General features: G+C 42.4%; 1 protein-coding gene across 1 annotated transcript in view; it reads right to left on the reverse strand.

Moving 5' to 3' along the window:
* The window catches only part of BORCS5 (BLOC-1 related complex subunit 5), a 63,782-nt gene extending 51,872 nt beyond the window's left edge, over window positions 1–11,910 (reverse strand). Inside the window, exons 1-2 of the mRNA XM_020785771.3 lie at window positions 11,636–11,910; window positions 9,555–9,698 (exon numbers count right to left, since the gene is read on the reverse strand). Coding sequence (XP_020641430.1) covers window positions 9,555–9,698; window positions 11,636–11,693 — 202 coding nt within the window. The 5' untranslated portion in view covers window positions 11,694–11,910. The remainder of the gene's footprint in view (window positions 1–9,554; window positions 9,699–11,635) is intronic.
* Between the last annotated feature and the right edge of the window lie 245 nt (window positions 11,911–12,155).

Consider the following 12,155-nt stretch of genomic DNA (forward strand, 5'->3'; position numbering starts at 1 on the left):
CCCGCTTCCTTCTGGCTTGGAAGGTATGGTCTCTTTTCAATCTGTTGCCACTCCACCTCAACCCCACCACCTCAATCGGTCCAGAACACTGCCAAAGAGCCCGAAAAACCCACAACAGCCAATATCAACAAATGCTTGATTAGTATGCTCTCATGTATGTCTTTTCTGTAGAATGCTGCCTTCTCATGATGGTCCCTCCCCCTCGGAGTCCCTCCGGCCCCCACCCACCCCCCATGTTGACCTGTGGTCAAGATGCGTCTGAATGTCTGGAGAGAAGAGTTTCAATTCCCCTTATCTATTGATATGTTTATGTGTTTTCCTTTCTTGGCCCTGGATATATGGCCTTCAAGAATAGTAAGTCTTACTAGTGTCAAAATACTGATAGCTGTCTTCCTCCTTCTAACAGAGTGGGCCATCTCTGTGTGCCATTTGTCTCCCGAAATTGTCAGTTTTGGGGCAGGAGGAAGAGTTCTTTGTTACTCTAAATGAGGCTTGGAGGTTTCATCTCTTTGTGGTGTGAGTGACTTTTCTATTGCATACCTTGCTTGCGTGGATCAGTGAGACTGTCACTGGTTCATGCATTGGATATTCTCTGGGATTTTAAAAAAACTGTTTCTAGGCAGAGCAACAGTCTTATGTGGTACCTTTAACTTGAAAAAAATCATAGTAAAAGGAGGACGGTTGTTTGTTTGATTGAAGCGGTCTCACCCCAAAACTTTTTCCCTCTGTGTCCTGCCCTCATGCCTTGTCAATCACACACACCCTCTGCCTCGAGGCCATGGGCTTTCCTCCAGTGACATCAAGGACTCATCCTCCCCCCTTTTCCCCCAGTGACACCTCTGCTCTTTCCAGGGCTTTATCTCTCTCACCCATATCCCACCTCAGACAGCTCAGTGTGGAGTGGGAAGGGAGGCAGTTAATTGTGCCCCCTCCCCCTCGCTCGTCACTGGTCACCTGGCCCCTCCTCCTTCATTCATCTCAGGCCAACAAAGGGTTCTAAGAACCAATAGTACATTTAGGAAGTGGTTCTATAGAATAGGTGAGAACCTGCTGAATCCCACCTGTTATTCTCCCATCTGGTGGCTTTAGGCCATGGACGGACTAGATTGATCCATAGCTTTTGGAATTGGGTAGAGATGACTGGCAAAAGACATACAGTGGCACCTCGCTTTATGATTGCCCCGCATTACAATGAATCTGCTTTACAACGATCTTTTTGCGATCGCAATTGCAATCGCAAAACGATGGTCCAAATGGGGGAATTTCGCTTTGTGATGATCGTTCCCTGCTTCGGGAACCGATTCTTCGCAAAACGATGTTTTTAGAGCAGCTGATCGGTGGTTTCAAAATGGCCACCGGGTAATTAAAATGGCTACCCACTGTGTTTAGGAATGGATTCTTCGCTATACAGGCAGCGAAAATGGCTGCTGTATGGAGGATCTTCACTGGGCAGTGAGTTTTTACCCCATTGGAACACGTTGAACGGGTTTCAATGGGTTTCAATTAGGTTTTTTATTTCGCTTTACGATGTTTTTGCTTAACGCAGATTTTCCTGGAATGGATTATCTTCGTTAAGCAAGGCACCACTGTAATTTTGCTTTGGTTCTGTCCTGTCCTGTCCCTCTTCTTGGACATATGTCACAAGTCTTGCAATAGTACGTAATCTGTTTTCCCATACCTGGCCAAAAGAAGTTCTGTGCAACCCTTCTTTTGGTCCTTGTGATTCCCATATGTGCTCCAAACAAACTACTGTGAGCTTGATTTACGATTTTCTCTCTGTATTTACTTGGGATCACTAATTGCTTTTGCGGTTCTCCTTTTCCTCTGTATGGGGTGGCTAAAACTTATACAAAAGATTCTTATCTAGGCAAAATCTCTCAGGGCACACAGGATATAATAAAGTGGGTGAACTGGCCGCTTCAAAGCAACCCACCTCCTTCTGCTCCTGGGCAAAACTACTTTTATTTGGATTCTTCAAAAGCATGTGATCAGCTTCTGAATGGTTATTAAGCTGATTTTCTAAGGAACTTTCTCCTTCCAGGCTTCCCTCCGCTACAGTATCCATTTCTACTGCAGTGGGTGATTTCTGCCCCCCTTGAGCATGTAAGTACAAAAGCACTCTTAACATGCTCTATTAAAGTCCCAACCGATGAGAAAAGCAGCCAGTATTTAGTCCAAAATGGCCACTTGCCACTTTCCAGATCAGTTCCCATAGGTTATTTGAACCTCTGCCACTCTCAAAACTAAAATTTATTTCCCAATTCCTTTAAAGGTCACAGCTCTAATTGAAATTATATTGTCCTGGTCTATCAGGTCTGAATGTGTGATACAATGCATAACTTAGGGTGAACCTGTGTCCCTTAGAGCGATATATTTCTTTCCATCTACTACTATTGCTTTCCCAGAGTTTTTAAGCAGAGAATATTCTATATAAAAACAATGAACTACAGGGACTTCAGGGATTTCCTCAGGCTCGGCAGCAGCCTTGGTTGCCATGGAGACAGAACTATGGTTACAGCTTCCCTCAGTGGCTTCCACTGGTTTTACACAGTAAACTTTCTTGGTCTGATTATCATCTTTTCCATTTTTATTTGTTTTTCATACAATTGAATTGAAAATGCCCAAACTCACCGCACTTATAACATTGTCTATAAGTCCTTCATTCATTCTGAGGAAATCTGTTAAACTTTTCCTCAAGGTTCATTTGGTTCTGAGGACTAGGCCTTGGCAACTTAGGTGAATTTACTATGATGGCCTTCTTTCCCTGATGTTTTACGGAGGTAATTTTTATTGAAGGGTTTCTTACTGCTGTTCCAGTTCTGCCTGTAAAAGTTTGCCTCAGAGAATTTGGAGTCCCGAATCTCATTAATGGAATCCACGTATTCTGATGCTTGCAATAAATTTTTAGGATCTTTATCTTTGACTAAATAACGCAATTCCCCAGGCAAAATGGAATAAAATTGTTCTAACCCAATCACATTTTTCATCTGTTCTAGAGAAGTGACATTTTCATGTTCCATCCATTTGTCCAAACATTGAACCAATTTAGCCCCTAACTGGGAATAAGATTCTTCAGGCTTTTTGGTAAGGGAATGAAATTTTCTTCTCAGGTATTCTGCATAGATGCCAAATCTTGAATATACCATCTTTCTATAAGCCTCAAAATCTCTAGCTTGCTCTAGAGGCATCTGAGAATAAAGCTCAGCTACATTTCCACTTATTTGTGATCTTAACACTATCATTCTTTTATCATCCTTAATATCAAAGTCCCAACATGCTCTCTCAAATGAAATGAGGAAAGATTCAGGGCAATCACCTTGCCTCTATTGGGGAAATTTCTTTAACTTGATTTTTGAGAGATTTCCCTTATTAATGTTTCCCTTATTACTATTATTATTTTGAGCAGCAATTTCCAATCTTTTCATCTCTATTTAAAATTCCATTTGTTTTAATTCCATTTCTCTTTGTCTATTTTCTTGCTCAAATGCCATCTCTCTTAATTCCATTTCTCTGGCCTCTGCTTGTTTCCCCAAACACAGAGCTCACAAGGTACTCAGCATGACCTCTGATATGCTGCGAACCAGTTGATCTCTTTTATCAACTTAGTTTACTTAGAAAAAACCAAAGGTGCATCCAGAACTGATGTTTCAACAGAACAAGTTTATTAATTACAGATGGTTTCTGGAATAATTCATAAGCACATTCTTCAAGATTCGTCAATCATCAATATTAACCTTCTATATTAATTATCACAGGTTAAACTCTAAATAATTACTCCTCAGACCCCCCCCCAAAAAAACTGTCTTTCTCTCTCTGATTCCAGACTCAGCCCGACTGGCTTCTCTCTCAGGCTCCGCCTTTTTAGCATCGCTTTCGGCCCCGCCTCTTAACTACATTAACATATAACATGAATAATGCATAACTAACAATGCATAACTTAGGGTGAATACCATAGTCTCTAACTCACAAAACGTTGCTTCTGTCTCATTGTTCTGCATCTTAAATAAAAGATACTTCTCCAAAGAGCATATTTATGTAAATACTGGTACTCCTTGGTACATGACATAAAGGCCAACAGGAATCAGCCCCAGCTTGTTTTGAAGCACAGCTTTGGGTGGCTTCCACTTTTTTCAAGCTGGAGGTATTCAGAAGTGTATTCACTGTATCAGCTGTTTTGTTCTCCAGAAGGACTGTGGGCAGTATTCTGTTAAGGTACTAAACTGGGAATGACCTTTTGAACAACATGAACACCCCATCTCCAGAATCTTTCTCCCAATTTTACTTCCCTAAATTATTTTTTAAACAAATACCCAGTTTAGCACTAGATCACCTTACCACTGCATTGATGTACAGCAGTGCCTCGCAAGACAATTGCTTCGCATGATGACGAATTCGCTTTACGATGAGGTTTTCGGAGCAATCTTGCACTTTGTTTAACGATGTTTCCTATGGGCGATTTTCACTTTACGATGTTAGGGACCTTGCCTCGCAAGATGGTTAAATTTTAGGTCCCTGTTTTTTGCTTTACGATGTTTTTGACAGCTTGGTCTTGCTTCGCTATACGAGTCTTTTACAGTGGGGTCTTGACTTAAGAACTTAATCCGTATTGGAAGGTGGTTCTTAGGTCGAAAAGTTCTTGTGTCAAATCTGCATTTCCCATAGGAATGCATTGAAAACCATTTAATCCGTATCTGCTCTTTTCTGTCCATAGAAACTAATGGGAAGCTGCTATTCTGCCTTCTACCACTAGAGGGGGATATTTTTTCTTTTTTCTTTTTCTTACGTCAAGAGGGGGGAAGCAGTTTGCAGAACAGTTTGCAAAACACGTTTCAGCCAAACCAAGCCCGTTTTGGGGGAAAAGGAGCAAGCAAAGGAGGGAAGGAACACCTTTTAAAGCAAGCACATCTCAGACAACAGAACAGTTTGCAAAACACATTTCAGCCAAGCCAAGCCCGTTTTGGGGGAAAAGGAGCAAGCAAAAGAGGGAAGGAACACCTTTTAAAGCAAGCACTTTTCAGACAACAGAACAGTTTGCAAAACATGTTTCAGCCAAGCCAAGCCTTAACCCCCCCCCCACACACACACAACAAGGCACAGAATCCTGCAACCATTCCTCCAGCACAAAAATGCCTGCCTTCCAGAACAAACACATCTCTCTCTGCCTAGAAAAGTCCTCCCAGTCTTGGTCCTTCCTTCCCACTCCCCCGTGCCAGTCTCTCCTACCTTTGAGCTGGTCTCTTGCCTCAGTTTGGACCTGGCTTCGGGGGGGGGACTTTGCTCCAGCTCCCGGTGGCGGCGGCGGCCAGATTCCTGGCCGGGTGCAGGTGAGGGGAGAGAGAAGAGACGGCAGGGGAGGGGAGGAAAGTCAGGCAAGGCATGGGTGGCCATGGAGCGAAAGGGGCTACCTGCAACCGTGGGCGGCCAGATTCCTTGCCAGGAGCAGAGTCAAAGCACGTGGGAGTGGAGGGAGGGGAGCCAGCCTGGGGGAAAAGCCTGGCAGAGAGGCAAAGCTTGGTGGAGGGAAGGGAGAGGAGCCCCCTGGGGAGGGCCTCTGCCCCATGCCACCGCAGGAGCAGGTGAGGGGGAGAGAGCAGACGGCAGGGGTTGGGTGTGGCTGTGCGGGGAGGGCCTGCCCGAGCACGGAGAAGCTGCGGCCAGAGCAGAGAGGCAAAGCTTGGCAGGGGTGTGTAACTCAAAATAACATTTGTAGGTCAAGGAAATATTTTCCTCTCAGAGCGGTTCGTAAGTCAAAAAGTACGCAACTCGGGCCGTTCGTAAGTCAAGACCCCACTGTAATAGTCTCTGTTTTGCTAGACAGCTGTCTTTGCTTGGGAACCACGTTTCGCTTAACGATGTTTCCTATGGCAATTTTCGCTTTACGATGACAATCCGTTCCCACTGGAACGGATTATCAGGTTTTCGATGCATTTCAATGGGAAAACATGTTTCCCAAGACGATGTTTTTGCTTAACAGCGATTTTCGCAGAACGAATTAACATCGTCTTGCGAGGCACCACTGTATTAGTTTAGTACTAGATCACCTCTGCACCGACAAAAAAAAAGAAACATTGATATGAAATAGAAATATTTCCAACAAACTACAGCAAACTACTGTGTTTCTGCAGTACGTGTTTATAAGTTATGGAGAAATTTAGAAAATTATCCCTTTCCCCTAGTGTTACGCAACACTTTAAACAGTCCACTGCCTTTACAATGAACCATAAAAGGAAAGCCAAGAAGCAGCAGATGGTGGGATCAACGGATGGGATCTAACTCTATTAGACAGAGGGGTCAGTGTGGACACTGGGACCAAAGCAATCTGCAGCACGGTTCCCTTTAAGGTGTGTGCCTGTGTGCACAGATCTCCACCCCCGTCTGCGCAGCGCTCCTCCTCCGTTCATCCACAAGCAACTGTTTTCAGCCCCTTTGTTTCTGGTTGTGACAGAATTCTACAGTGTTGCACACAAGAGGGGCAAAGCATGGAGCTGAAACTTAAAGGGAATGTTGATCTGCAGTCTTCATGTAATCACCTAATCTGAATAGAAGTTTAAAACAGGCTGTCAGCCAAGCTGCAGCAAAGCCAAATTCAGTTTGTCAGTGTAGCTGGAGCCTAATACTGTGCCCTCTACTATTATAAGAGTACCAGGTTCCACAAATATGGCTGCACAGCCATTAATAACAACCATAATACTAGCAATTAGTGCCAAAGACCTCTAAGATGCTCTAGTGCAGGAGCAAGCAATGTGCAACACTCCAAAATGGAGTGTAAATCTTTCAAAATGGGATCAGGCTGAAGCTCATATTGGACCAGAAAATCAGCATTATGACAGAGGGAGAAGAGTGCTATGGGTGTGATGATTTGTGTTTTTATGTGTATTAGAATGGGATATGTAGTCCTAAGATTGTCCCAATAGCATCCATCTTGATTTAAAGTCTGCTCTGTAGTAGGAAAGTTTTTCATGCTGTTTCAGAGAAGCTTCGCTCTATGGTTATCTCGTTGCTAAGATGGGTAGAGAGCAGAGACTTTCGTAGTCAAAATAATTCTGCCACAAAACATGATAACAACTCTCAAGCTCTCATGAGAAAGTTAGGTGGGACAACAAGACCCAGGAGGGGGTGTTCCTTATGAAGAATTCTGGGAAGAAGAAGGAAGTTGGTAAGAGTTTGGAAAAAGATGGAGTTGTACTGAGAAAGGTCAGACACGTGCTTTTTCCCATAATGGATTATAACTTTGCTATGGACTATTTTTCCTACCATGGACTGATGGAAGTTAACCGGATTTCATCTAGCGTCAGCCTGTGAAGACCCAAGACACGTGAGATGGACTGTGTTATGCTTTTTATTAGTTAGCATAATTCCATTTCTTTATTTTTATAGCTGGAGTGGGAAGGGGGGTGTTCCGTTTGTCTTGATATAAAAATGTACCTACTGAACTATTTTACCATCAACTGAAACCTTTTCTAAAGCAATTATTTTCAATAAAGCAGTAATGATTTGATCTGCATGCATTGGTTCTTGTACAGACTAGCTGAATGTCTAATTGGCCATGTGTGTTTGCTACCAAAGATTTAGAGCCAGATTATTCTGAGTATAACTCATGGATTTGTCTGTGTGTGTTGCTTTCTTAATAAAGGAGATTGGCTTTTGAGGAAGAAGTGTTAGACAGGACCTTGCTGAGACCTAAGGGCTCTGCTCAGCAGTCAGAGGTTTGTCTGGATTTCGGACTCATCCCAGTCTCCGGCACCCCCGTAAATCTCTTTGGAGATAAGGGGCTGCTTACAATGGGCACACAAAATGTCTGCTGCTCTTCTAAAACCCTCCAGCTGGATTGCAGGTACTATAATATGTTTATTGGCATCTGGAAAAAGGGGGTAAGAAAATCAAGCCTTGTTGACTATTAGAAACAATTTTTGATTCCCCAAATTGATTAAAATAGAGGGACATTATATATGGAGGTAATATATTTACACATAAACTGCATTTTCATTTACTCAAAATAGTAGGGTTTGCTAAGATATAACACTTGCTAATATAATTCATAATGCCTGGATGTTTTCCTTCAAATCTTTCACTGTTTGTTTATTCATATTTCATATAAACTGGGAAATTATCCACCTACACTGTATACTCAAGTTGTTCCAACTATTTGTGATTTTGCATAAATAAGAAAAAATATATTTTTCTCTTTTTGGTGTTTCAATTAACCGACACTACCTCTGTTAATTGTCTGCACTATTTATCCATGCCAAAAGATGTCAGACAGACATCTGGATGTCCTAGGACTGCTTAATATATAAGCATCTGGATGTATATTAAGCAGTCCTAGGACATCCAGATGTCTGTTGATATATACTGACATCTGGCGGCATGGATAAATAGTGCAGACAATTAACATACAGTATATATTTTTTATAGTAATCCAGGGTACCCTTTGAACTCCTTGAAAGCTGGTCAGGTAGCCTTTTCCTCATCCTGAATGACTTTATACTCATTCACACATACTATGCAAATAGAATAACAGACATATTGGTGCATGCATGAAGGATGACCTCAGTAACACCCTATTATTTTTAGGAATTATCCAGTTATTCTAAAGGTAAAGGCAATCTAACTGTAGAAGACAATACACAGTGGATACAAATAAATCATTTTCTAGTTTTTTAATGTCTAAAATTTAAAAAAAACATTAATTTTTTTCATTTGGACCAAATTTTATTTGTGTTCTTAAAATGCTATTAGCTTTAGAAAGTCTGTATGTGATGATGTATCTTCCCATTCTATCCAAAGTTACTCCTGTAGGATTTTTTTTCTTCCCTCAAAATGATACAATTCTGGATATTCTTGAAAGTGCTATTAAAATCTCCAAGACTGTCTTCCTTATTTCTTTGGTTTATGTCGATTCCTTTAGAACAGGCATTCTCAATGGGGGCTACATGGCCTCCTGGGAAACCGTTTTACATTTTAAGGGGGCCACAGACTGGAAATAATTCTTCACACACCACCTTACATGGTTCATTATGTAACTTATACAATGCTGATTTGGCCTATGTTTCTTTCATATTGTTTTTATGGCCATAGCGAAAAAGAAAAGCAGGTTGAGAATGGCTGCTTTAGAGCACTGGTTTCCAACCATGGATCTTTAGATGTTCTTCGACTAAAACTCCCAGAAATCCTAGCCAGTATTGCTAGTGGTGATGCCTTTTAAAAATTTTAGTGCAGGAACAGCTGGAGAACTACTGTTTTAGAGGGATACCCTATTTCTCTGCAACTAATAAGAGATTACTGGTGCTGAAGTCAATCTGGACAAGAAGACTGTGGAAAATATTTGAAAAATATATGCTGACATTAAACACAGTCTTGATGTTTCAACATAATTAGTGATCTAAATATAGTTCCAAATATTACCAGTTCCTGTTACTATTTTCCAGCAAACAGAACAGCAAAGAGGAATATGGATGAATGACTGGCAGATTATGGGACACAAAATAACCGCAGGGCTAGGGCATCCCTAGCAATGCTCTTTTTAACATGGGAAACTTTAGGTAATGTCTTACCTTTCAGAAGGGGTTGGAAAGTTGGAATTTCCTGCAGTTTAATGACATCTGGGTCATTGCTCACATTTCGTGATGACTGTGTCCCTTGTGCCACAACCACAATATCATCCATTTTGGCTCGTTGTTTAGCTGGTGAAGGGGATGCTGAAGAAAACATAATCATAATTACTTACAGAAAACTATCCCAGCATTTTTGAGGTATACTCAGCAGTGGTTCACTGTTGCCATCTTCTGTGGGTGTGTGACACACATTGTCTCTTCCCCTAAAAGGCATAGTGAGGATTCAAACATGTGATCTCCGGCCCTGCAGCTCAGTTCTCCATTTCACTGAACTATCCAGCAAAAAAGGAAGAAAAATAAAGCCACTGTCACAGTAATTGTAGTAGCACAGATTTAATCCTGCTTAGGTAGCATCTTCAGAGAAAAAAGGATTTAAACAAGTACCAGGTTAAAAAAAGAACAACATTTAGCTATTACACCAGAAGCATTCATTGAGGAAAATGTATCCAGCTGCTGAGCCAGAGGTTAGGTGTTCAATTCCCCACTATGCATTCCAGAAGAGTCCATTTATGTGGTCTTCGGCAAGCTGCACAGTCCCCAGGATGCCCCCAGAAGAAGAGAATGGCAAACAACTTCTGAGTATTCTCTACTTGGAAAACCCTAAAAAGAGTTACAATAAATCAGAATAATAAAAAATAAAAATAACCATACAAAACTCATGCATTTATCAATTTACTAAAGAACAGTGCCCTAACACCCTTTTGGTATTCATGCAGCAACTACCAACACATGCATCTACAGAGCACATCGCCAGAATGACTTTCAATGGGATGTGCAAAAAATCTGTATCAAGAAGCGTGTTGTATTTGAGCTGCATGTGACCAAAATTTGATGGCTCTGTTCATTGTTCTCCCCCAGCCACTGTCATCTTGATTTGAGAGCAAAGGAGCTGCAGTGAGGAGATAAGAGAAGCTAAGGTAGACAAGATAGAGAATAACAAGACAAGAAGGCTGCATGCAAAAGGCAGATGTTCATAAAAGAAGATCCCTAAAAATGGTGCTAAGTCAATTACACTTACTCTACAACTACAGCGGAATAAAATGCTAGAAACTTGCAGTGACTTTTTAAATTTTTTTATTAAATTACACAACATAAACCTACCACACAGAAAAAAACACAATAAAATACAATTACATATCATATAGTGCCACCGTCACCTTCAGGGCTATTATTAAATTTCATTCAATCGATTTTCTCTCCAAAAATTCATAGTTTCTTCTCTCGGTGTATACCCCTTCCCTCTCTGACATATTCCAAAAATACACATATTTTCTTAAAATCATTATTTTTTGTTTGGCCTCTTATTTTCATATTACATGTCAGTCTATTATTAATTGCCACATCCCATAATTCTCTGTACCATTCCTCTAAACTGAACTGATTATCATTTCTCCAGTTTCTTGCAAAAATTAATCTTGCTGCCCTAAACTTGCAGTAATAAAGCAGTCTGTACCTTTTCACGGTGCAAAGTGGGAAACTGATTTTTAAAAGTCCCCATGTATCAGGTTTCTTTCAGCTACAAAGTATTTGCTGTTGAACTGCTTTGTTTTGTTTTGTTTTGTTTTTCAAAAACAACTTGCGGGATATTTACTCAGACACAGATCATTTTAAAATGTGACTGCTGCTCTCCACACCTTGCAACCAAGCGTCCCTCTCCCCCTTTAGGGCTACAGTGCTATTCTCCTGAAAGTCCTTGGTGCCTCTTTTGCTTTGTTTCTGTTATACAATTAAATTATAAGATTCATTGCCGTGGCAGTTACAGTACTGGCTTTGACTGTGAAAAGGATTTGAGGAAACCGCGCAAACTAGAGTTGAACCGTTACCCCCCAACAACTACGTTGGGATGTAGGGAAATTAAAAATCTACATATATAAAAAGAGAGAGGAACGTAGCGTCATCCGGAGCCCTCAGCTGTGTGATCTGAAGAGCAACGCATCCCTGACAGCTACAGGTAGACCGAGCTTCACGCAATGAAGGGCACCCACAGCTGCCGTCCGGCGTCTTGGAGGCAGAGCACCCACCTGAACTATTCGGTTCATGAGGCCGGTTTTCAGCCTCGGCGCTCTGCTCGGCCCCCATAGCGGGATAACGTAAAGGGACGCGCTCCAGAAACGGCTGTTGCAGGCTCTCCCGCCGGCGCAGGTCACCACCCTACCGCGCCGCGCCGGCCAGTCCAGAGCACCGCATGGTGACTGCACGCTGACCGCGGCCCTCCCCTCAGAAGCGCCTCCCGGCTCTCCCGGGCAGCCCCGCCTCGGCTAGAAAGCCCAGGTCGCCGCTTCCGGCTTCCCGGCAGCCAGATGGTTTCGCTTCCGGGGTCAGCAGGAAAGCCGCGCCCACAGGAACATGAAGTTGGGCGGGAGACGCGGAGGGAGGGAAGCAGGGAGGGCAAGCGGGCGGGGTCGCGCTTGCCTTGTTTGCGCTGGTCGCCCCTGGAGTGCCGGCGGACTTCCTCTCAAGTAAAGAGGCGTGCATCGCCTTGCTCGCAAAGTCGGATGGGGGGTGTGTGTTTGAGTTCAATGGGACTTATTCCCATCGTTT

Source organism: Pogona vitticeps, chromosome 5 (assembly GCF_051106095.1).
Source record: "Pogona vitticeps strain Pit_001003342236 chromosome 5, PviZW2.1, whole genome shotgun sequence".
NCBI classification, from domain to species: Eukaryota; Metazoa; Chordata; class Lepidosauria; order Squamata; family Agamidae; genus Pogona; species Pogona vitticeps.